The following is a 26,710-nucleotide window of genomic DNA, read 5'->3' as shown; positions in this document are numbered from 1 at the left end:
AAAGAAATGAAATACCCCAAACCCGCTTTAACGGAGGATATTAAAATGGGATCCCCGCTGTCTCAGTTTTAGCAGAGGTCCCAAAGGCAGGTAATTCAGAGGATGCCAGTACTTTCACACCCTGAAGTGACGTGCTGGACCAACTTGAGGCTCCATCAGATAACTGTGAACGCGGCACAGCTCTCACCTGCCACCCACCTCCACGTGGATAAGAAAGGTAAAGAAGTCGTTCGGAGAAAACCCGGCAGGGAGAAAGGGCTGGGAGTGCTTTCCCACTGGGAGTCAAGTGAAAGCTTTAAGGAGCCACTCAGAAGCTTGCACATGTCCCCTGGAATTTAGTGACGGACATGTTGGACTAGTGGTAGCACAGAGCAGAAAAAAAAGCCACCTAGAAAGGAATTCTGCACAGACAGGCAAACAACTGAGCAGGGATCAGAAACCGAGGGGCTGGGGGAGGGGGGAGGTCCCTGCAGGTGGCGAGGGAGGGGAATTTGGAGGGAGGTGTTCGGGGTCTCCCGGAAGGGAGCAGCCAGCACAGGTGGTCAAGCCATGTCCAGAGAACTGAAGTCTGATGCTTCCAGCCTGGGGCTCTCCAAGAAAGCTCCAAAAGGGCCCCGGAAGAGAAATCTGCATGGATTGTGTAACTGCTACCAAAGGCCTGAGGCAGCTGCACCCAGTCCATCAGACGTGCCCATCGCCCAGTCATCTTGGCTCTGGGCTCGACCCTAGAAGGGCCTGAGACAGGGGCTGGAGCCTGACCTCAAACTGCAGGGGCAGTCAGGCAGGACTCAGACATGAGTTGGAAACAAATCTAGGGCTTTTATACTATTCAAATGAATGGAACCTTTAAAGTATTGGCAAGACACTTCTTGTTCTTAAAAGGAGTAGTAATAGTGACAGGACCTGCCCAAGAACTTATCCAGGAGCCCAGAGCACTGGATTTGAAGGGGTGGAAAGAGAAACAACAAAGTGACACCTATGTAGCCTACTTCTCCCAGTAAACCTGTGATCTGGCACTTCATGTTATCTTTTAAATCCGTTGCCTCACTCATCAATGAGAAATTTCCAATTGGAAAGTAAATCTCTCTTCTCTAAGTGTGTTCTTCTCTGCTCTTTGAGTTCCACTGACTCTCCCAGCATCACCAAAAGTGTTCAATTTAAAATAAAAAGATAATTTAAGAGTGGAATTCATTAAAATTTGTTCTTTATTCTCAGATTTTTTTTCTCTATATTAATGGGTTTAAAAAAATCAATTTCATTAATCAATGTAATCTCTTCTACTAAAGCACTTGTATCAACTTCTGGGGTTCTTCCTATAACTCAGACATTCCATCAGCTCTCAAAGTTTTTTTTTTTTTTTCTTCTGAAAGTGATTACAGTAAGTGATTGTGTCCTTAGATTTCTCTACTTCAGAGAGAAGCAGTAGCTTCAGTAACAGCCGCTGGGAGGAGTGAAGTTTGGGGATGTGTAGAGGAATTTTTTATTTACTTGACTAATTTTAAAAACAGAGAAAACTGCATTGAAAATCCCCTGCTAGCAGTTTCAATTTCATCTTTTAAAGATTTGTGCATTTTTGCCTGCCAAATTTGCAGAGGACAAGAACACCTATTGCAAATCCCCCAATTTGAGAGACTGACCCAGGAATAAAATACACTGAAAATTGAGACAAAGCTTTGCTGGGCTCAGAGAGGATGATTAAGTTTCCTTATTCACAGTGTCCTAGCAAACCGTGAAGTCATTTTAGTCTTACTCGATGTCTCAATATTCAATAAGGATCCCTCCCAGGAGCTGGGATAATGTTCCAAAGAAGAAAAGGATACAGGCTGTTGTTAAGAGGAGAAAGAATTAGCAAGCTTCTGCTGACCTGAATTCAACTTATAAGTCATGATTCATAATTGCATCTTTAGTCCGTATCCCTAAGACAGGAGAACAAGCTAAGTTATGTATGTTCCCACATTCATATTTCTTTCTGGCCAGTGTTTGATGACAGCCCAGGGCAATCCAGCCAGCGCTCATCATGTTCTCCCCAGAAGTATATTTATCTCAGCAATAATTTCCACAGCATTGACCACACAACCTGGAAATAGCTAAGCTACTGGTTACCTGAATTTTAGCCAAGCCTGGTGGATACCAACAGAAAACAAACAGCAGCCACAAATACCAACCATCTTTGGATGCTGTTTTTATAAATTAGAAAGGGCGGGTCAAAGCGTTATGGAAGACGATTAAGTAGATCTATGGGGAATTTAACTAGAGCTATAAAATATATTCTCCCACAGTGACTAACTCATCCATTTTCTGGCAAACTAAAAGGAGCACCCGAATTTCACTCTGCGCTGCGGCTTCTGTGTAACGTTCTCCATGTGGTACACACCGCAATGCTATCTGGCAGGGTCAGACTACCTTTTAATAAGAGCTTTCTGGGATCTAAGTCACTCAACCTTTTGGGGGGGCTCCAAGGTCCACATGCCTCATCCCAAATTCTGTCCCAGAATGAACAGGGGTGTGACATCGTGAGCCTGCCGCACTGATAATACCGTCCACAAACATCCACGCTCACTGAGAAGGAAACTAAGGCGGCACATTCATAATAGAAACGAGAGCACATACTGATTTGTGGATTTTGTTAGTAATCACTCATGCTACTTTTGACTTCACGGTGGGTAAATCTAACTGAAAAAGATTTTTGCTCTCCGATGCCTGCTGCCAGGAACATCCTAATCAGGTATTATTAACAACATAGCTTGTAATTACGAAAGTAATTGTGGGGTCACAAATTCAAGACGATGACCTCAGCGAAGACCATTAAAGAGGAGGAAACGGGACTGTGAGAGAGAAATCTAATTTAGAGGCTACAAAGAAGGTAAAGATGAAGATGAGAAACGATTCTGAATGCTTCCATGATGGGAGAAGACTCTCTCTCTAGATAGGCGTAAGCTTGCACCTTGCCAGGAGAGGTACTACAGAACGAGGCAAGTGTTCTACTATATTGGGTAAAAATAATAATTCCTTTTCAATTTTGTTATTAAAAACATTTATTTTCAATAATATATTTTAATTAACTTGGAATTAATATCTTGCTTTCTCTTTCTAGCTTTTTGCACAACTGAACCAAAGAAGTAGAGAGAGGAGGTGCTGGATTTCAACACCAAACTGTATTTTACCAGCTGGTGTAAAAGTATCAGTACACCGATCCCATTTGTCATAAGCAAAAATAAACCAACTGTCTACTCCAGTACAGGACCAGCACTGACCATGACAAAAGACATCATGTGACGGACGGGGCATACCTCAGTAAATGCACTTCTCAAGTATGCAGACACCTGCAATTCCATCTCTTGGACCATATCATGCTTTGAGAACCAAAGACAGGAATATATCACAGGTGATAGCTTCCCGGTAGAGAGGAGGCTTAAGAGAAGTCAAGCCCCCTGATACCACTCTTCAGCTTACCACTCACTCAACTGCTATAATAAGCAAGAAGTTTTTACACCTAAGGTATTAACTTCTCAAGTCAACACATGTGGACCCCTACTCCTCAAATTCTCGCAGTGGTTGCGCCTTACAGATGGGTTAGACATCTCATTTTTCTCATCATCAAACTTTGCTTCTCTTTCTCCTGTGCACTGAGAAGGATTCAGGATCCTCTGACCTGGACACAAGCTACTAGAAACATCTTCGACATATGAATACTTGTCAGCCCCCTGTTTCTTCACCTTCTAGCTGCAATCTCTGCCAAGAGAAGATTTCCAAGAATCCCCAACAACAACAAGAAATGTACACATTCAAACATCCTATCTCTTTACTCTGAGAGCGACTGGATAGATGAGTTAATGATTAAAAATCATCATGCAACACGTGAGACAATTTGGGGACAAAAAGAGTTAGAACTCCTGGGATAAAAATATTATAATGTGTTATAATGAGAGTTATAATACATTATATAACATATAGTGCCTTACAAATGTTAAAATGTATCATCAGACTAAAATAATTAATGCAACATCCAGCTGGTACAGGGAAAGGGGCAGAGCAATGAACACAATAGTTAGCAATAGTATGTAGAGAAACAGCATGCACAGTACAAGCCCAATTTAAAGTAAAATTATTGGAATGTTTAAGTAAAAAGGTAATACGGCTACCTCCGGGTGGGACGATTATGAGCTTTTGGGATTTTTTTTTTTAAACTTCCACTGCTTTTGTAAAAGAGAAAAAGTAAACCAAACCCTCCCCCCGGGCCCCCCAAAAAACCTAAGTGTAAAAAGGTAAATCACAAACTGGGGAAAAACTGAAGTCAATAAGACAAAAGGTTAGCAACCTTAATATATAAAAATATGGCCCCCCAAAATTAAGACCAGAAAGGTGGAAAACACAAAACTAAAAAAAAAAATTCGATGACCCTGGAATCCTGCTCCTGGGCATATATTCAGAAGGAACCCTACTTCAAAATGACACCTGCACCCCAATGTTCATAGCAGCACTATTTACAATAGCCAAGACATGGAAACAGCCTAAATGTCCATCAACAGATGACTGGATAAAGAAGATGTGGTATATTTATATAATGGAATACTATTCAGCCATAAAAACGGACAACATAATGCCATTTGCAACAACATGGATGTTCCTCGAGAATGTCATTCTAAGTGAAGTAAGCCAGAAAGAGAAAGAAAAATACCACATGAGATTGCTCATATGTGGAATCTAAAAAAACCCCAAAACATAAACACAAAACAGAAACAGACTTGTAGACATAGACTACAAACTTGTGGTTGCCAAGAGGGCAGAGGGTGGGAAGGGACAGACTGGGATTTCAAAATGTAGAATAGATCAACAAGACTATACTGTATAGCACAGGGAAATATATACAAGATCTTATGGTAGCTCACAGTGAAAAAAATGTGACCATGAATATATATATGTTCATGTATAACTGAAAAATTGTGCTCTACACTGGAATTTGACACAACACTGTAAAATGATTATAACTCAATAAAAAATGTTAAAAAGAAAATTCGGTTGAAATAATATGTAAGAACAAGAAGCATAAAAAATGTTTAACCATATCAGTAATCAAACAAATAGGAAGTTAAAACTTTAAGATACAATTTTCTCAAACTGGCAAATATTAAAAATAACAGTAAAAGTTAATGAGGATCCAATCAGTTGGGTATTCCTATCTGTTACTTTAAATGATACTACATGCCCAAATCTTGTATCTGAAATTTTTGCAGTTGTGTTTCAGACTTCAGAATTCTTTAGATTTTAAAGAAGGCAGAAGGCATGACAGAAAGTATATATTAAACAGAACCTCCAGTTAGGTGGGAGGCTGTACCCCACAATCAAACACATTGACATTTCTGCAGTTACACATATAAATAGTCACAAGAAGTGGCATAAACCAAAGACCGAAAACAGCCTCATTTCTGTTGATGAGAGTTTTTGCCACAAAAATGACTTCAGGTCAGGTTTTCTGGTGAAATGAGTTATGAAAAAAATGTATGGTTTTCAGAGCTTTTTAGATTTCAGAATTGTTGATAGTGAATTTTGAACTGTTCACACAATCTTCCTGAGAATCTACTTGGTCATGTGATTTTATAAATTTGGGCTTTAAAAAGATTACACCTTTTGACCTCCTGCTAGGAGGAACCAAACAGAAATGCAGACAAAGAGTTATGTTCAAGGGTGTTCATAATCATTTATAACAATAAAAATGAAATCAGCATGAAAGTCTAACACAAAGTAATGGTTCTATTATGGGACAGTCAAATTTATTTATTCTATGGCCATAAAAATCATTTTGAGGAGGATACTTAATAACTCAGTACTTAATAACTTAGTACTTACTGCTGAATGAAAAATAATCAAGACATAAAACTTCATATTTAGTGAGATGCCAATTAAAAAATACATATATCTGTAATATAAAAGACTTGAAAACATGCCAAACTATTAGTAGAGATTATAGTGCTTAGTATTGGGACGATGGATGATATTAAATGTCTTCTTTATAACTGTATCTTTCAAATTTTTTTTATAACGAGGATATAATACTTTTTATAATTATTAAAGTAACTTTCTACATAGGATTTATCTTATTTACCTTCCTGTTCATTGGAGGACCTTATATAAACCCTGGCAGGAGGAACACACACATGATCTAAATTGCTCTCCCCTTTCACCATCGCTTTCTTGGGGGAGCTTGGCTCTTGGCACTGAAGCCCTGAAGGAGACGGCCACGCCCCCCAGCTCATAGGCGCGGTGGGGCGTTGGGGGGACAGCGAGCTACTCTCCACAAAGTCACGGCCATAACTTACTTGACACCTGCTGAAAAGCTCACCACAGGGAAGAAGAGCCCATCTGTGTTGAAGTTCTCAAACATCCCCTGGACAGGCTGCCCGTTGATGCGGAAAGAGATGCTGGGCGCTCCAAGGTCCAGGCAGCAGCTCACCACGTCGTCCGACCGGAGGAGGTGCTGGTTGACGGAGGCCACGGCTCGGGGTATGCGGCCTGGCGGGCAGAGAACAGGAAGGAGGCATGTGGGGCTCTGGAGGAGACGCCCACGGGCACCCGGGGGAGGCGGGGAGGTGGGATGGCACACAGGAGGTCTGGAGGCGCTGCTGCGTTTGCTTCCTGTGTGAGGTGAACGAGAAATGGTTTCCTGAGCTTTGCGAGTGGGCAGCCCAAGTCCCGGGCGAGCGCTCAAGCGGCCAGGAATGAGAACAAACGAGCATGCAACCTGCTTCGTGTGTGCGCAGATTCTGGCCTGGTGTCTGGAGTGACGGGCAAAACTGCTTTGCAGTTACTCTGTTCTGGTGATTTCTCTTGTTGTTTCATCTCTTTCATAAGATGATCTGTCATTTCCTGGCCTAACTTACAGTCTCGAGACAATCACCTCTTAGGTTTTCTACAGCACGCGGTCCCGTTCCGGAAGTTCTACAAGTAAATTACCATCGCCGCCCCGCCCAACCCTAGCAGATTTACAGTTCTACTGGGAAGAGGGCGATGAAGGGGCAAATGTCAGGCATTAATATGGGGTTTCAAGCAAAACATTTATAAAAATGTATCTTCTTTCTTGATCACAGGAGTAATACATACTCATTTTAAATGTTAATCATGTATATAGAAAAGTATAAACAAGGAAAAAAGGTAACAATACAACACACTTCTACTCTTACATACACACACACATATATATAAAAATATTCACCCAAACTGAGATACTGTAGGTTTTGTAATTTGTACTTATAACATTACAAATATTCGACTATATCATGGGATATTCATTAGCAACTACATTTTAATGGCTTAATAATATGCCATGAAAAGGCAATTTAAAAAAAAATCCCCTTGTGATGAGGATGTGAGCCGTTCATAAATTTTGTACATATATCCATGCTATGTAATATTTCTAATCTCAGTTTAGAACTACTTAATGTTTTCAGTGGTTACTGCTATTCTAGTAATAGATTCTAAACTAAGTGGTGGATTTAAAATAGTGAAACTACTACTCTCTCCTTAACAAAAAAAATGTTAGGTACCCCCTTCTGTTTCTTTCGGGTGATTGACAAAACCATGCTGTATTCCCTCCCCCGCTTCCACAAACAGTAATGAGACTCTACACTGTGCCAGGTACTGTGCTTGGGGCTGGGATCAAAGACAGACGATTCAGCTCCTGCCCTTAAGAAATCCAGAGTCTGGTGGGAAGTGAATATTCAAATAAAGAACTGCAATTGAGTATAATTGTTGGAATGGAGGCACTCACAACGAGATGCCTTCTAGAGGAAAAAGCAGGGGCTGAGTCAGACTGGGAACATGGGACAAGTGAAAACTTGAAGAATGAAAGGCTCACTAGATAATGAGAAAGAAAAGAGCATTCTAGACAGAAGCTTAGCTTATGCAAAAGGAGTGTATGGCACATTTGCAGAACGGCTAGAGTCTGGTGAGGCTGGAACTCGATGGGGGCTTGGGGAGGTGAGAGAGGGGAATAAGGCTGGACCAGAGCCTGGGCTGCCTGCATTCTAGTAACACGGAATGTATTCAGTGCCTATTGGCAAATTAGGCTGGGATGGCCTCGGACTGTTTTTGTAACTTGGTGTCTTGTTTCATTGCTGAGAACGAGGAACAACTTCCTCATTGTAGGACCTACAGTCAACACTGTTTAAAACAAAACAAATCTAAGCAAACCTGATAAGTGTGTAGGTTGGACACGTTCTCATATCTCCATTTGAAGAGACTGAGCTCTCTCGGTGCCTTTTATGGGGTTTAGATACCCGAAGTCCTAGACTCTTTCCTTCCTTATCATACTCAAGTCTATTATGAAAGGAATCTATGGTATTACGACTCAACAAAACTTGCTATAATTGTCTCATTCTTAAGACTTCTCATTTCCCCCTTAAAAACCAATCTTTCTGGCTTCAATTGTTCCTTTTTCAATTAGTTTAACTTCTGGAAAATATCATGGTAGGCCTTTGAACAAACTCTAAGAGATTTCCATTAATTTGGGAAAATCAGGAGATAATTGAAATGCTGGGTTGGACAACTACCTTCATAAGTATCCAGATCCTTACTGGGTAAGATATACAAATGAGAGGTGACTTCAACTTTCTTAGACCCACATCAACTAGGACAAAACTGGTATGTTGAATTGTGACTCCAGGGCCCTCTCAGAGCTCACTGCTGGCTCCCACACCGGCCTGAGCCTTGCCAGGGAAGGGAACGAGCAGCTTTCATGGGATGCTCTTCACAGAGCAGCATTTTCGATGCCATCAGAGGCCAAATTCTGAGCTTTATTTAGCCCTCAATACACCATGGTAGCCAAGCACCTTCCTGAGGAAGGATGGCTGGGACAACCTCTCCTGTCCAGTTTGCTCTCTTAGTTGAAAATAACCACCAGGATGAGCAACTGTGTCCTTGTGGTAAATGACACTGTCTTTCACCACTTTTATTCTAAGAGACTGGGCACCAAGTTGCTATTGGAACACTTGGTAAGATCGCCTATAGGCAAATCAAAATCATAGTCTGAGCCCACATTTAAAACATATACAGTAGAGAATACAAAGTTTAGGACCAATATTATCTAGAAACTAAAGGGAGACTGGTGATAATCACTGGATAGAAAGCATATATTTAGCAAGTGCTTAGAGGAATGTAATGGGAAGTCTATTTGAATAAAAGAGTCCATTTCATATAATAATCATGTTGTAAAAGGTCATCTGATAAAGTACATCCAGTCTTAAAATGTGAGTAGTGTGAAGACTTGAAACTAGAAAATGCTGGAATTGTGAGATTGCTTTTGTACACCCTGTATTATAAAACTGTTCCCAACTGGAGGAAGCAATCTCAACCCCTGGGAGGGCCTTCATAACTCCGGGTGATTCCAAAGGGCCCTGCACCCCACATTTGAACAAGATGCTTGTCTGTCCAACTGAGCTGGCATGGGGGTGGGTGGGGAGCAGTCTTGGAGCTACGGAGGGCTGAGTTCAAACACCAAATCTTTATCTGCTGTGATCTTATTAGGAACTCAACTTCTATGTCCGTAACATGGGTACAGTAGTGCCCACAGTGATGCTGTCAAGAGCCGTTTGTAAGGTACCATTATTATTCCTATGATTTTGACCAAATAACTGATGTCCTGTGTACCACTCGAGAGGCAGTAGAGTGTAGCAGTGTTCCTACAACCAGGTTCCCTGGGCTTCAGTCCTGGCTCTGCCACTTACTGTGTGACCTTGGGCTAGTCACTCACCTTTGTGGACTCAATTTTCCTCATCTATCAAATGAAAATAATAATGTCATGGGGCTACTGTGAGTTTTGAATGAATTATTCCATATAGAGTAACTGGAAGAGCCTGACACATTGTAACCCACAATAAATGGTATTAGTATTGATTTTGTAACTCCAGACACTTTAATAACTAGGCTAACAGTACATAAGCTGAGCAGAACACTGTAGGCATATTTTGTCTTTTATAACATTAGGTAAAAATAACAATATAGAGACTCATAGCACTGAGGGCGGAGTCCACAAAGTAATCTGAAAACTGAGCTACAGAAATCAATAAATCCCTTTATTGAAAGGCAGGGCTCAAGAACAGTCACTTTCAAATACACTTAAGATGTATTTGACCCTTTTAGCACAACCAACAGAAATGTGATGCTGTAGAAAGGAGAAGCCAATTTGTCAAAGATTTTTTCTAAATTGCTTCAACTGCTTTTCAAGATACTAGGAAGGGTGAGTAATCCTGGGGCCACCTACCGGGACAGGCTAGGAAATACTGTGGCCTCTGCTAGTCTGAAGAAACCTGCCCTGACTTAGAGGCTCGGGCCCATCTGAAAGTCCCCGGAAGCTCAGAAAGGCCGTTCCAAGTTCTAGCATTTTAAGGTAAAGAAAAAAAGCCGCTTTATCATATGTCGCACATCTTCAAATTAACCTAAGGATGTATTACTGCGGACTCTCCTCTCTTCTGATGAGTCATGTGGACAACTGAGAAAACACTGACGCTCAGCACTTCCATCACCCCAGGCACTGCGGAGTTTGGTATTACAATGGAAACACCAATACTCAGGCATTTGGAAAGAGAGGGGATTCTAGTACAGAAGAATGCTGGTGTTGCACAGCTCCTCCCGAATCCTCCCCTGTCGGGCGCTGGGGCTGGAAAAGCCTGAGTCACAGCGGGGGTGTGTTTTAACAGAGGAACCAATACCCTGGAGCTCATCTTAGTAGGGAGACAGGTAAGGACCCTCTCCTACAAGCTTTACTGTAGCACTAAATTACCTCGATCAGAAGTCATGATAAATCAGCAAACACAATTATATTTTATTCATTTACTTCCTGTATCACTTACCTCTTGGGAAGGTGAATTCCTCTGCTTCTTCCAATTTTGCAAGGGAAAAAGTTGTTAAAAGGGAAGCGTAGGTGTGACTTCCTCCTATGAAACTGCTCCCTAAGCAGCGATGTACTATATAGGCTGCCCTGAGCCAAGTTCACCACCAACTGCAAAAGGCTACGTAGGTACATAAAGGCTACGTTAGGGGAGGAGAAGTGACGCCATGACAAGAAAGGAGCCACTCCTCTGCAAGGAGGAGGGAGGGTTGGGCAGGACTGAAATGGGAGAGATTGGTGCACCTGATGCTTGAACGTGACTTCACAGGCTTTGGTGGCTAAAGAGACCTGTTAAGCCTGCCCTCCCGCCGTGCAGAAGAAAAGCTCATTCATATTCCCAGGATGTCACTGAAATTTCCTTCCCCATTCAGCATGGAACCTGGGTTCTTCATACCCTGAGGATGGGGCTAATCTCCTGGTCTCGAGTGAGACACTGAGAACTCTGAACTTGCCTTTATGACTTTCGTCAACTTCACAGACAGTGAGGGAAGGGAAATCAGATATTCTTGGGCTAGTGTGTATCAGGAACCTCATGTCCCTCATTTCATTTAAATTCCCTAAGAGCGTCATATCATCTTCATTTTGTCTGAGGAATCCAAGTCTCTGAGAGGTTCAGTAATTTGCTCAGTGTCAAAAAAGCAAGTAAGTGAAGGGCTGGGATTCACACCTGGGCGTAACTCCAAAGCCATTCTGTTTCTTCTTAACCAATCCAGAATTCCTCTACTAACAAAGTGTTGGGGGCTCCGCCATTCTTTGCAACTTCGGCCACATCTACTGTGCTTTAGTAGGTACATTAAAGCCCAGTTCAAGGCACTGGCTTAATTTATGCACACAGATGAATCTAAAGTTAATGGACCTGGGCGTTTACATCTGGAGCACACGCTGACATATTTATCTGTAGTGCCTTCTGCAGGACAGATGTTCCCCGGGTGCCGACTGGAGAATTCAGAATGATGCCCAGACCCAAGGAAGCTTTGTGTCTTAGTGAGCAACTGAGTCTCAAGTCCCCTTCCCCTGTATTTCCAATCAGATGAGCCACTGCCGGTGATCACCGTGCGGGCTGGGCACATCCAGCCTCCTGGTCTCGAGCAGACAACAGGGAAGAGGTGGACACCAGACACTCCTGGGCTCTGTACCTCCCCAAACAATACACAATCAGATGGATGTGTAGGGTCAGAAATGCACTGACAGCAGCCCTTTCTGGATGCAAGACATGTGGGTTCTCTTGCCTCTTGAATCACAGATGTATTTATTCTGCAGATTTTACAAATGGATATGCCATGTACTCCATGGAGTGCAGCAAAATCCGGAAAAGACTGAGTATGTTTTTCCCTTTGAGAACAGTTTCTTCTTGGAAACTAGGGGCAATTTGTTTCATTCGAGAGTCTGAATAGACTCCTATTTCCTTAACCAACCCAGCGTTCTCTTCAGGTGCAGCCTGGGATCCAGAGAACATGCTTGGGTCACAGTGAGGTGACGGCGTGAACTGAGCAGCCATCAGGAGGCAGTGGGTCATGATTTTCTCACCTCAATTCCACTCACTCCCCCACAGATTCAATTTCACCAAACTCAGGGGCTGCAGATGTGTGTGAGCAGAATGACTCTTTTCAAATCACTTCCCCAGAGACAACTTTCTGAGAGTCTTACGACATCTGGTGATAACCTAAGCTCATGGCTACTAGAACTGTGTCACCACAGACACAGGGCTGCACAACGGGGCTCTGAGAACCAGGAGGAGAAGACCTCCCACCCCCACGGAGATGGGACCAGGGGAGGGTGAGTGGGGAAGATAAGAGAACAACAGGATTGTCACTTGACTCTAACTCATCATCCTGCCGTTTTGTACCTGCTCTTGTCTCTACCACACTGTCCCCTGGGCCACACAAAACACAGACACAGACTGTTTCTTCCCATACATCATCCAGGATAAATAAGTATATAAATCAATACGCTTACACCATTCCTGAAAGTTAAAACGTGCTTATGCTGAACATAAAACAGCATAAACTTTAAAAAAAACCACATATTGATCAATTGACGACTAAAGCAGAAATTGACACAACACTGTAAACTGGCTATACTTCAATAAAAAGAAATTAAAAACCAACTATAAGAAACGTCACCAGGACCTAAGCTGTCCGTTTTAGCTGGAAGCTAAGGGAAGAAGGAAAACATGATGGGTAATGCAGTTCTCAGTCACAAAAGAAAATAAATAGGTTTGTCTGGTAGAGACAATTTTTCCCCTTGTACTAGAGGGAGTTAATTAAGGAAGAATTAATTCACTGTCACGGTTCCTCCTGTAAGAGGCAGGCAGTATCCTGCTTGCATAGGGGACTTCTATAAGGGACACAATGTCTCCAGCTGCAGTTTTTCAGAAGATACAGGTCAGACACACTGTGGACAACAGATGGGAGAAGTAGAACTTCTGTTTTGGGAGGAAGCCTGAGAGTTCGTCTTACATTTTCACGCAGGCAGGCAGAAGCCAACTGACTCCTCCACAGGCACTGGCCGGGGACATGCTTAGGGAAAGCATCACTGTTTATGTAAAAGAAGGAAGCTGTGAATTCTTTTAAGAGATGCCAGTCTACTCCGTGTCAGGCACAGAACCAGATGTTTTATAACATGTGTCATGAAGGAGCATGTTGCATCCACAAGACGATGGACTTGTAGTCAGATCTGGATCCTTTCCTGTATGACTGCAAATAAGTTAACTAAACATCTTGTGTTCAGTTTCCATGTCTGTCACATGAGATTAATATTTCTACCTTAGGAGGTCATTGTAAGGATAAAGTATGAGAAAAAATGCATAAAAGATGTGTAGCTCGCTGCCCAGTGAATAAATGCTGAGTCTTTTTCTCCTTCGTTTGCCCATACAACTGTGACAATGCTATGCAGTTAGGATTGTACAGAAGCAGACGCTGAGCTTGAGAAAAGTTAAGTGACCTGTGCTGGACCAGGCAGCTGGACATGCCAGACTCGGGCTGTAAAAGCAGGACAGTCTCACTTCAGATGTGACGCCTTCCCACCGAACCAACTAATTAGTTGGGACTTGAGTCTGTATCATCTCAACAAAAAGTAACCATCTCAATTTGAACAATTTGAGCCTCAATCATCCCCAGTAAGAGATAAGAGGCAAGGTGCTTACCTGACCAAAGGTGCAGCCCATCAAAGCCATAGGAGTACAGGTCGTCGCCAACACCGTTGCCTCCCCATCCTTCCCCACCTCCAGGGTACGGAGCATAGCCTGAGGAAGAGGCCCAGCCCACCCGCAGGTGTGTGGGCTCTGCTGTGAGGAAGGGGTCCACCTGGTCGATGATCAGCTCGAAGTACCACTTCTTGTACTGCGCTGAGCCCTCAGCGACTCCCAGGAAGATGTTTGGCCGAATACTGAAATTAAACACAGGACAGTTGGCATCTACAGACTCTTAGGAAACAAGAAAGCAAACTGAACCAGACCACGGGAGGTGTGGGCCCAATTAAACTGAGGGCAAGAGCAATTTTCTGATTCTTGTCTTGTTCTAAAGTAGAAAAAGCTTCAAGCCTCCAATGCTTGATCAAATTCTTAGTGGGAAGTGTCAGGATAACATTCATTCCATGATAAAATATAAAGGATATCTCTTTAAATATTCCATTCAAGGCAACCGACATTCACTGAGGGCCAACCATGGGTAAAGATGCAGAAAACATCACGTAGGGTTGTGATGCTTACAAACCCTGGTTTCTTTTTGTAAGTGAAAGAAATGACTCCGGTTTCACCTTCTATAAATTGGTTTAAGCACGCAACTATTTTCATAACAGCAGCCTCTCCCCTTAGGCATTATTAATAATGGTCCCTTGAAAGCATTAAGAAGTCACTATTAGAAATATTCCAGACAGAGAAAGACAAATGGTATCACTTACATGTGGAATCTGAAAGAAAAGTCCAACTTGTAGAAACAGAGTAGAAAAGTGGTTTCCAGAGGCAAGGGGGGAGGGAGTGGGGGGACGGGGGGAGGCTGGTAAAAGGGCAAAAACTTTCCCTTATAAGATGAGTAAGTCTGAGGATCTAATGGATAACATGGTGATTATAGTTAACATCGTATTATATAATTGAAATTTACTGAGAGTAGAATTTAAATGTTCTCATTAAAAGAAAAGGTAAATTTGTGGAGTTCACAAGATGTGTCAATGGGGAGGGCCCTTTCACGATATCTATGTATATCGAATCATCGCATCGTACACTTTAAATACCTTACAGTTTTGTTTGTTAATTATACCTCGATAAAGCTGAAAAATTCAACCTAGATGACATAAAAGTTGGGGTGGAGACATCTCTACGAGGCCAACTTGTTAAGGGATAGAGGTTTTAATGTATCCAGCAAAAACGGTTAAAAATTTGGGACAAAGCACTTGGAGTTGTTCTGGATGGAATCCTGCTCTCAGAGGTCTGCTGTTCTGGGCTGGGGCTATGTCCTTTTGGGTGGGCAAGGTACCCAGAAGAAAGTCAGTCTGTGTGATGGCTAAGGTCTGCGGGCCGCTCTGCACCTCAGATGGAGCTTCTCTTCTCACACTGCAGGGAAGGGAGTGGGCCTGGGTGGAAAGGTGCTGAGTTGCTGCCTAGTCCCGGCCCGGTGAGTTAATGACTCCCACGTGGCCGCATGCGTGGGCCAGCAGGCTAGGGTTCTGCACATGCCAATACTCTTCATGCTGGCCTTCACAGATGGCCCTGGAGTCAACAGCCATATGCCCGAGGGAGTAAGAAACCAGTCTGAACATGGGACGTCCCTTCTTTTAAAACATTAAAAAAAAAAAAGTTGGCATAACGGAAGAAAAATAAATTATGAAGAAGGTACAAGATACTCATTAATGTTTAAAATAAGACATGGTAGACATCTTACGGCCAAATTCTTTAGCCCTCGGATGGTCCGTTTACTCTGCTTTCAGCTACTTCAAGGGGAGACGTTTGAAAGGGTTGGAGTATGAGGCTCTAAAAAGTACACCTTTGCCTAGTTTCATCTTATGTGTCCTCATCACCACGGAAATGATGCTTTGTCATTCAGATCAGCCCCCTTCCTTTCCTTTCTGGAGACAAGATGGGCATTTGGAATGACGCTGGTGGCCTTACCTTGTCACATCGTTAATCAGCCGCGTCTGCAGGAGCAGATTTCTCCGGGGCAGCAAGTTGTCGCAGATCAGATTCTGGTTGGCTCTCACTGCGACCCCATTGCAGAGACAGAGGGAGCACAGCACATCCAGCACCTGCAGCAGGACACACCCAGCCAGACCTCAGGACCACCGGGAAGGCACCACGGGCAGCACCTGACGGCCACAACACGTGAAGGCAGCGTGCCTCCAGAAGGTGGAGGCCAGGGGACAGGTGGGAGACCCTTTCCAGAGTCAAGGCAGCGGCACCTGCCTCACCAGGCATGAGTGGGTGCTGCCCGGAGCCTGCTGCCTCTTGGGGAACGAGGTCAGGCTTCTTTCTGGGTACGTTCTGCCCTAGCCTTGAGTCCCGCCCCCCCAAACCAGGCATGTCACTTGTGGTCACTATTCTGTTACAGTGAATAAGACTCTGAGCTCTGAAGACAGTCTGTCTAGGTGAGTATCTCGGCCAGGGCCAGGGTTGGGGGAGGCATCTGCGGCACACGGTCCAGGCACAACTTCCTCTCGGGGTAAGTGCTGGAAGGCCCTCCTTGGGTCTCCAGCTGAAACCAAGCTCCTGCCTGGCCTTGGGGGCCCTCTGCACAGGACCGGGGGCATTCACTCAGGCTTTCACGGAAGGCACTCAGACTCCCACCTGGCTCAGGTCCCTCGCACGTAGCAGGCTTGGGACCCCCACGTGGGTGGGGGAGAGGTGACAGCTGGGCAGATTCCAAGTCTTCAGTCTCCTGCTGTGATCTCATCGAAGCTCATTAAGATACCGTAATACTCCTAGAAATCTGTATTCAAAAACATCCCACCTGCTTTCTCCCCTCTAGAGTGAGTGCAAACCACAGGAACAAGCAAACCAGGGGGCCCCTAAATCTCCCAGACCTGTTACAAGCAGCTTCTGTTGCACATCATTTTCCAGCTGCCCAGGAGGTGGGAACAGCCCCTGGCCACCTCCACCACGTGCTGGTCTGTCTGCCCTGTCTCACCGCACTGCCTCCTTGTTCACTCAGATTGTGTGTTCCCACGGCGGCAGAGCAAACTGCCGGGCCAGGCACGGCTCCTCCTCCTCCCCACTATGGGAGTAATGTGCCAACAGCAGTGGACAATTAACGGCCAGGACTGTGGCAGGCTGTGCCGACAGACACAACGCTTAGTGGGGCTGGAGGGCCTCGGACTGTTGGTGGCACTTGTATCCGTAATTCTCACAAACTAGTTTTCCACCTGACTCCCTGCACGACAATTTCTTTCCAGATAAACACAAAGCACATGGACAGGACAAGCAGAAAAGAACCCCAGGGGCGGTTTTACGGAGGATGCTGACCATTACCGACCCCCGTGAAACACATCAGCGGTGGCTCTGGAAATCCAGAGGGTAATTTCTCACTCTATGAAAAGAGCCGTAGATGGCCAGGAAATTACTTATCACCTGGCCTATCACGCACGTTCATCTGCTTTGCTGTGGAGTGCTGGCAGCAGGAGCCTTGCTATCACAGCCAGAGGGACAGCAGAGCCCAAACCACACACAAGAGGGACGGCAGGAGAAGAAAGGCTCTGGAAAGCGCACAGCCCTACAGAGTGCTGCCTCACCTGTAAGTAAATGGGGCTGTACAGAACCTGCTGACGTTGTTCGTGCTCTGTCCTAGGAAGGCAGTTCTCTGGGTACAATGGAGGATGGGGGGGCAAACTTCCTTTTCTGAAGAAGTTTAAATGGCTTCTTTTAAAAGTGAAGGGAGTGTGGCCAGGCCAGCCCACCGTGCAGGACGTGCGGGCACAGGCCCAGGGCTCAGCGGTGCTTTCTGACAGAGAGGGGGCATCTCAGGGACTCCCGGGACGCATGGTTGGCCTTGGCAGGTACCGCCCAGTGGTCACCAGACTCCGTCTCCTGGTCCCGAGCACAGAGAGGCTGCATTGGCCAGCCTCCCCGGCAGCTATGTAGGCTCATGTGGCGGAGTCCCGGCCAGCGAACAGTGGGCGGACGCGATGTGCACTGCTTTCAGGCTTGGTACCTAAAAACCGCCTACACTGTGCTCCGTGTACTCTCTTCCCAGCTGGATGTGGAGATCCAAGGAAAGATGACAAAGGCCAAGCGTCTCCTTAACTCCACGTGGGGTCCAGCAGCGCTGGCATCACCTCCGAGCTTGTCAGAGTACAGACGTCAGACCTCCCCCCAGACTTACCAGATCTGAGCCTTCATTTTAACACCATTCCCAAAAGATTCATAAACCATTCCAGGCTGTGAAGCCCTGTACTGGGGGAGTGTCTCTGAATGGCCACACAGCACGGAGCCCTCCCGCTCACTGGCCTCAGATGTGACTTCACTGTGAGCATTTGGGGTTGTCTGTCTTCAGAATCTACACACTGTTCCAACTTAAGAATTTCCCTGGCCCACTTTATGGACGTCATTTGCTCCTCAGCTGTAATCACTTCATCACTGACAGCCCATTTCATTCAAGATCCTCTCTTTTGCTTTTAACCTCCACTAGTCACTACCCCAAACAGAGACTTATGTGGGAATTCTGCTTTAAAGATAAGAAATGTGTATTGTACACCCGAGGAAACATCATTTGGCTGCTGTTATTTTGTCCTCAGCTTTTATCTATAAAAACAAGCTTTATTTTAAAACATGTAAAATGTACTTAATTCTGTGAATTTTATATCATCTTCTGTGGTTGGAAAATGAGTGCTTTGCTGTCCCCAAAGAACAGATTTCGTTCTGCCTGCAGCTACCTGAACTGGGTAGCTGGGAACACCTCCACGCTGCCTTGGCTGCTGGGGAGCTCACAGGTGATTTTGTGGAGCTACCTCAGCAAGTCTGTGGTGGTTAACTGTTTGCTTATCGGTGCTCAACTCTGTCTTCCCCCACCCTCAACCCAGGCTAACCCTTCAGTTCCGATTTATACTTTCTCAGGACCAATTAAACTACTATTTTACCGTGTATTTTTCTTACAGGTGGCTCCAAATCCTTGTACAGCAAAGAAGATAATAAAAATATTTATCTGCAATAACACTGAGCAGGATTAGAGCAAGGTAGGTTGGGGGAGGCAAGTGAAAGGGCACATTTTATTTTTATTATTAGATGTTTAGCCCATGGGAAAAAAAGAGGGTGTTATAACTTTCAATGATTGGTTTTTTTTAACCAAATAAGTACTGCTAACATAGTGAGTTGCTTACCACGAATAGCTATCTGTTGGATGAGATGAGAGTTGTACATATATGTGAGTTTCCATCCATACATTCAGGATGAGGCAGGAGTAGGTTCTGGCTCTGGTCATTCATTCCTCTTAGTCATTCATTACACCTCCAACAAACACGTATTAAATGCCTGCTGTGTGTAACACATGAGCATGGCACTGTGGGGATTACAAGGTCCCTGCTGGGAAGGAATTTACAGCCTCTGAGAGGAAGATACGTGCAACAGAACTACAGTGAAAGGCAGGGTGGAACCGCCACGTAACAGAGTGCACGCTGTACCAGGATGGAGGAGAGGAGACCTGCCCAACTGGGACTCAGAAAAAGCTTCATGGAGGGGGTGGCGTTTGAATTAAGTTTTGAGGGCAGACAGGGTGCTGATGGTTCTGGAAAAGTTGACAGTGAGAAGATGCTGAGGGATCAGTAAGAGTCTCATCACTGAGAGGTGAAGGGGTAGAGCGTGTTCAGAAAATGGGGAGTGGGCAGCGCACCCCACTTCTGTCCCTTTCACTCCAAAGCCTGTGTCCTTTCCCTCTGACTTTTTGACCTAAATCTGGTCATGCTTTAGGTGCATGGCAATGCTTTCCAAGGCAAGGACAGAGCTAACAACCGAAAAGTCTTAGGGAGGCGGGGGAGGTCACAGTAACTGCCACTCTTGTAACTCTTCCTCATTCTAAGCATGTGACTGGAGGTGGCGTGGTACAGGGTTTCTCAAACCTACCACATCTACAAACTTTTGAAAAAGTGTCATGACCCTGAAGATCACCTTCATGGACCCACCGGGGCCCTCAAACTCCAGTCTGAGAAACACAAACATCATAGGAAAACGCTTTCCAATTGTGAATTGCTCACTGCAAAGAGTTTTCTATTTATATAATAATAAAAATCAGAACACAAAATGAAACACATTCTCACAGAACACGTCAACTGCAGCTTGAGAAACAGTGGAAAGGATATTAAGCTTGGAGTTAGGGACCTAAAATTTCCTCCTGGCCTGTCATTAATTAGCTGTGTGGCCTCTGGCAAGCTGGTTACCATTCTCAGGGCTCATATACAGCAGCCTTGTTTTTGCCTCTGTCAAGCGGAAATAATAATAATGCTGCTTCATGGAGTCACAGTGAGGACTAAAGACAAAGGCACGTGAACACTGAGGACAGTGCCTGGCAGTTGTCAGATGCAACACAAATGTTGGCTATTATGACCATCATCTTCCTTGTCATTGTTACTGGAGGGCTTGTGAAGTGCCTCATGGCTCTAAAATCCTACATATTTTGAATCACTGTCTTCATGGAAAACTAAGTGAATGGGTCACAGATGCCTGGAAACCTGGGGCTGGACAAGACAGAGCAGCCTGGATGTGAAAATACTGCTTTGGCATTTTCCAAGCAAAAATGAGTGTTGAGATGGAAGTCTGGCCTGCACTCAACACATTCTTTGCCAAGCTACCCTAAATACCCCTGAGACCAGGTTTCTCTTTGAAAAGCTATCCTTGAATATTCTCTAATGGAGGATCTGAATTCGTGGCAAAGCCAGCCTCCATCCAAAAATCTATCAAAAGACAAAAAAAAGGGGACATCCTTGAGGAGACTATTTGTGCCACAATCACACTGCCTGAATTTTGACAGCCTTGCTGGAATTCCTCAAACACTGCTTTGGCTCTGGAAGATTCAAGACTACTCTGCTAGTGCACTGGGCTAACATATCAGACCAAGTATTGATTCCTAACAAAGTAATGCAGCTCCTGAGCCTCAGTTTTCTCAACAGTGGAATGGGCAGAACAGAAATCAACTTTCCCCTAAGCGACAATCCATGAAATGCTTTGTGGCTTTCGGCTGGAAGAAATTATTACAAAGCTGGCCATTTATGAAGGGCGTTAGGTGGTGTGATCATAAGGCAGTCCTGAGAGCAATGAAACGAGAGCAGCTTTCCTGTCAAAGGGCCCCTCTTGACATCTGCACATCGCTCATGGCTCAGCCCACAGGGTTCCTGGGTGCTTATCAATTACTCTTATTACACTTTGCAGACGGGAAGGAACACACTGGGACGCAGCGAAGCTGTGCTGAAGCAGGAGCCTCATGCCTGCTTTTGATTTACCATATTTGGGAAAGCAATTACAGACCCCACATATTTCTTTCTGTTCTTTGCAAAGCAATTTCACGGATGCTAAGGACCATGGCTCTTTTGTTTCCTAAGAATGATACATATCATCTGAGCAATGCTGCAGAGGCTCGTTCTCCTGGACCCAAGACACGTCTCCAATGTGCGGTGCCCGCAGCGGATGGCGAGCAGAGAGAAACAGTGACTGAACTGAGTTCTCTCCCCTCCGCATGAGCCCAGCTGCTGTCCCTCATGTCCAATCATGCCACCTCTTCCTGAAATATACCCCTCAGCCTTGGAGAAACTGCCTGCTTGCCAGTTAGTCAGTGCAGCCACCCCCATGTATGGGGCAGATGTTGAAGGGGCAAGATGAAACATATTTCAATAGACTTTCCCCAGAGATCTTTGTGTCTTAGAGATATAATTCCATAAAAACAGGGGTGTTAGAACTTTAAGAGGCCTCAAAAAACTTGATATAGCATACCACCTTCAGAAGTGAGCTGGCGTTATTTTTCACTTTCACAGCTGAAATGACTGGAGTGCAAAGTCACACACCCGCTTTGTATCAGAGGGAGAGTCCCACAGCTTCCCCTCTCTGGCTTGTTCATGAAGATCATTTACTTCGCTTGGTTTGACTCAAGGCAAGTCTGGTTTGACTGAAGAACAAGCCATGATGCCAAGACTTTCTACATTATTCTAAATCTGATTTCTGTCTTTTTTTTTTAATGGAAGTATCATCAATTTACAATGTTGTGTTAGTTTCTGGTGTACAGCATCGTGATTCAGTTATACATATATATACCTTTACATATTCTTTTCCATTATAGGCTATTACAAGGTATTGAATATAGTTCCCTGTGCTATACAGTAGGACCTTGTTATCTATTTTATATATAGTAGTTAGTATCTGCTAATCCTGAAGGGGTATAGCTCAGTGGTAGAGTGTGTGCTTAGCACGCACGAGGTCCTGAGTTCAATCCCTAGTACTTCCATTAAAAAAAACACAGAGGAGAACTACAGTAATCAAAACAGCATGGTATTGGTACAAAAACAGACATATGGACCAATGGAACAGAATAGAGAGCCCAGAAATTAACCTATAAACTTTTGGTCAATTAATCTTTGACATAGGAGGCAAGAACATACAATGGAATAAAGACAGTCTCTTCAGCAAATGGTGTTGGGAAAACTGGACAGCAGCATGTAAATCAATGAAGCTAGAACACTCCCTCATACCATCCACAAAAATAAACTCAAAATGGCTAAAAGACTTACACAAAAGACAAGACACAATAAATATCCTCAAAGAAAACACAGGCAAAACATTATCTGACATAAATCTCAGTAATGTTCTCCCAGGGGAGTCTACCCAAGCAATAGAAATAAAAGCAAAAATAAACAAATGGAATCTAATTAAACTTACAAGCTTTTGCACAGCAAAGGAAACCATAAGCAAAACAAAACAACAACCTATGGAATAGGAGACAGTATTTGCAAAAGATGAGACTGATAAGGGCTTAATTTCCAGAATATATAAACAGCTCATACAACTTAATAACAAAAACAAACAACCCAATCCAAAAATGGGCAGAAGAACTAAACAAGCAATTCTCCAACGAAGACAAACAAATGGCCAATAGGCACATGAAAAAATGCTCAATATCACTAAATTATCAGAGAAATGCAAATCAAAACTACAATGAGGTACCACCACACCAGTCAGGACGGCCATCATTCAAAATTCCACAAACAATAAATGCTGGAGAGGCTGTGGAGAAAAGGGAACCCTCCTACAATGTTGGTGGGAATGCAGTGGTACAGCCATTATGGAAAACAGTATGGAGATTCCTCAAAAAACTAAAAAAAGACTTACCGTATGACCCAGCAATTCTACTCCTGGGCATATATCCAGAAGGAACCTTAATTCAAAAAAATACCTGCACCCCAATGTTCATAGCAACACTATTTACAATATATAAGAAATGGAAACAACCTAAATGTCCATTAACAGATGACTGGATAAAGAAATTGTGGTATATTTAGACAATAGAATACTACTCAGCCATAAAAAATAATAAAATAATGCCATTTGCAGCAACATGGATGGACCTGGAGAATGTGTCTAAATGAAGTAAGCCAGAAAGAGAAAGAAAAATACCATACGATATCACTTATCTGAGGGATCTAAAAAAAAAAAAGACAAATGAACTTATTTATAATACAGAAACAGATTCACAGACATAGAAAACAAACTTATGGTTACCAAGGGGAAAGTGGTAGGAAGGGATAAATTGGGAGGTAGAGATTTGCAGATACTGACTGGTATATATAAAATAGATAAACAAGTTTATACTGTATAGCACAGGGAACTATATTTGATGTCTTGTAGTAGCTTACGGTGAAAAAGAATATGAAAACGAACATATGTGTATTCATGTATGACTGAAGCACTGTGATGTACACAGGAAATTGACACAATATTGTAAACTGACTACAATTAAAAAAAAAAGTTAAATAAGCTAGCTCACTTCCAAAACCCACCCTCTTCAAAAAAAAAAAAAATACAGAGGAAAAACATAAGAGTGTTAGCTGATTTCTAATCAGAAACCAGACAACTCAGGAGGAAGTGGAGTGACTTCTGTACATGTTCTTTATGCAGTTTGGTATTAGCTTCTACTTTCACTACTAAGCTCCTAGACCCAAGGGTAGGAGTGCATCCTGCAGCTGGCCTTGCACGGGGCTAAGTGGCTCACGCAGCCAGCTGTGTGCTAAGGGATAACGATGAGCCGGGTTTGGGAAGCAGGTGGAAAGCGAGGAGGCCACCCAGGATCCAGCATGCTTGGCTCAGGGTGTGCTCCTAGGAAGAAAGGGTCTCTCAGGACCTCAGTTTCCATAGTTTTTTTTTTTTTCTTTTTTTAAACTAAAGCCAAGAAAAAGAGTAATCAACAGGCTCTCAATAACACACAACAGTTACTAAGCGGCAAGGAGGGAAAAGCCAGGTAAAGTCAATCACTCATTTGGATTCTTCTTTCTACACCCACCTTGTGATTCCGCCCGTGCTTATCCAACAGGGAGATGATAGACTTGATGTGACCCTCTGCTATCAGATTTAAGGCTTCTGGGCTTTCGATCAGGATGCAGTGCAGAACTTCCAAGATACCTATACGAACGCCACAAAAATCATTTGGACATTAAGTAACCTGCAGAACTATTTTTAGAAACCTGAGAGTGAAACGACCATCCCCTAGGGTACAGAATATCATCAACTCTTTGAAACTATTAAATATTTCTGGCCAAAGATGCAACCATCTCGAATAAACTTCAGGAGCCTCTGGTGACCAACCAGGCTATAATTTAGAGGTGAATTTTATTCACCACTAACCTCATCTCCCTCTTGTGGACAAAGACATGACCTTTCTGTGCCATAACATAGAGAGGCAGCTGTAAAATAGAATTCTTAATTTGATCAAACCAAGCAATACTTAATTTAAGAATAGACAAGGAGATACCCAGTTTGCTATAAATTCTAAAGGTCATTCAAGTAATTTAGAAAATACTCTGAGCATTCCTTGAATAAGAATTTTTCTAAGAATCACTCCAGAATTTTTATTTTAGGTTTACTGGTGTATCAATAAACTATAATCTCACTAAATAAAGACTGTTTGGCTTTGGCCCCTTTTCTGGGCACATAGGATGGTTTTCTGTACTAAGTGAAGCTTTAAGAGAAATGAACAGGTGTCTCCGCAGCCTGGCACCTACAGGGTAACCCCAGGGTGAAAATGTATGGGAAGCAGTTGACCAGTATCTTTATTGGTTTGATTGAGAAGATTCCTCTTGATTTTGGTTTTTTTCCCCCAAAGTTTTCATAAATGTCCCTAAAGTGTCATGTGGATGGGAGGAAGCACTGAAGAAAGTGGAGGCTGAGGAAGACATGTGTGCAGGTGGATGGGCCTGGAAGAGCCTTCCCTTGGCCTCTCTGTTCGAGCTCCTACCATCTCTGGACAATGAAAAAAGCATTAAAACCTTTGAGCTTCCCAGAAGGGGACCCACACCTGTTATGTTCTCTCATCACTGAGGAATCAACTGCGGAGCCTCAATGGCCTGGTCACTGGCCAATAATGACCACTCATCTTGGCTCAAATCCTCTGAATCATTAAGAAGCATTCTAGATATGATGTAGGAGTGATTCAGGAGCATGAGGATCATCATTTCCTCTTATTTCTTGCTCATCCTTCAGTCCTGCTTCTAACCAAAATAGCTCAGAGGACCACATCCAGAGAGGGTTTAGAAACCCGGAGAATAAGAGTGCAAGTAGCAATCAGGAGACCAGCAGCTGGGATGAGGGGTGGTTCAAGGACCCAGCGGGTGGAGATGATGGCACAAAGAGAAAAATGAAGCACAAAAGGAAAGACTTTTGAAGTCTGGGCTAGAGGTGCTAAATAAAGTTATAAGAGTGCCAAGAAGATTTAGGACTTTATTTCTTTTTGTTGAAGTAATTACTGAGGGTTTCTTGCAATCCAGTGGAAAAAAGAATTGTTCAGAGATTCAATTTTCTTTTTCTTTTCTTTTTTTAATAGCACCCACCCTGCCACCTTCTCCAAATATGTTTCCTGTCAGATCTTACCTGAGGAAGATTCTAGTCTGTCCAGTTTGCTGATTAGCCAATCAAGGTTATTGGAGAATTGAGCGCAATTGTTTCTGTTTCCACGGATGAGAGCAGCTGTGAACAAGAACATGTGTGACCTAGCAGGTTAAAGGGCACAATAGTGTGCGTAAGAACTTGGGAAGCTGTTCAGCACTCCACCTACTCAACAACTAAAAAGAACTGAACACAACTCTTCCCCTCCTGAGCCCTTTGATCCAATCTGGTTTCTATATTTCGAAGAGTGAAACTCTGCCATTCACTCAAGGATTTCCAGAGGTTCTGCTAGGTGCCAGGCATCTGTCTACTTGCTGGAAACAGAGCAGTAGGAACACAACAGACTCCCTTCCTTCCTGAAATAGGAGAGAGGGACAATATACACACAGATTAATAAAACTGCTTCAGATAGTGATAAGAAAGAAAGCCAGTATCTGCTTGGTTACTGGCTTAACAACCCGACTTCTTCCAATGTTTTCATGAGTCTAGCTATTGGAAGGTCCAAGAAGCTGTTCTCCAGTGCTAAAGGCAGGCGTCCACATGAACACAGCTGAAAAGGCTGGCGAAGCTCAGAGGCACGTAACAACGAAACATGAAACTCTAAAACAGCGAAAGCACATCAGGAAACGACGGTGGTCCTCAAAGTGGGATCCTGGGGCAGGACTGTCAGTATCACCTGAGAACTTGTCAGAAACACAGAGCCTCTGGGCTTATCCCAGACCTACTGCATCGGACACTCAGGGGATGGGCCCCAGCACCTGTGTTTCAACCAG

At 43.7% G+C, this 26,710-nt stretch overlaps 1 protein-coding gene across 1 annotated transcript in view; it reads right to left on the bottom strand.

Annotated features, from left to right (window-relative positions):
- RYR3 (ryanodine receptor 3) overlaps positions 1-26,710 on the bottom strand; it is a 499,145-nt gene that overhangs the window by 210,267 nt on the left and 262,168 nt on the right. Inside the window, exons 15-19 of the mRNA XM_031453356.2 lie at positions 25,923-26,018; positions 24,340-24,458; positions 15,987-16,120; positions 14,028-14,269; positions 6,318-6,510 (exon numbers count right to left, since the gene is read on the bottom strand). Of these exons, the coding sequence (XP_031309216.1) occupies positions 6,318-6,510; positions 14,028-14,269; positions 15,987-16,120; positions 24,340-24,458; positions 25,923-26,018 (784 nt within the window). The remainder of the gene's footprint in view (positions 1-6,317; positions 6,511-14,027; positions 14,270-15,986; positions 16,121-24,339; positions 24,459-25,922; positions 26,019-26,710) is intronic.

This window comes from Camelus dromedarius, chromosome 5, assembly GCF_036321535.1.
Source record: "Camelus dromedarius isolate mCamDro1 chromosome 5, mCamDro1.pat, whole genome shotgun sequence".
NCBI lineage: Eukaryota > Metazoa > Chordata > Mammalia > Artiodactyla > Camelidae > Camelus > Camelus dromedarius.
Note: the sequence above shows the minus strand (reverse complement) of the source record. Positions and strands in the feature narration are given on the sequence as shown.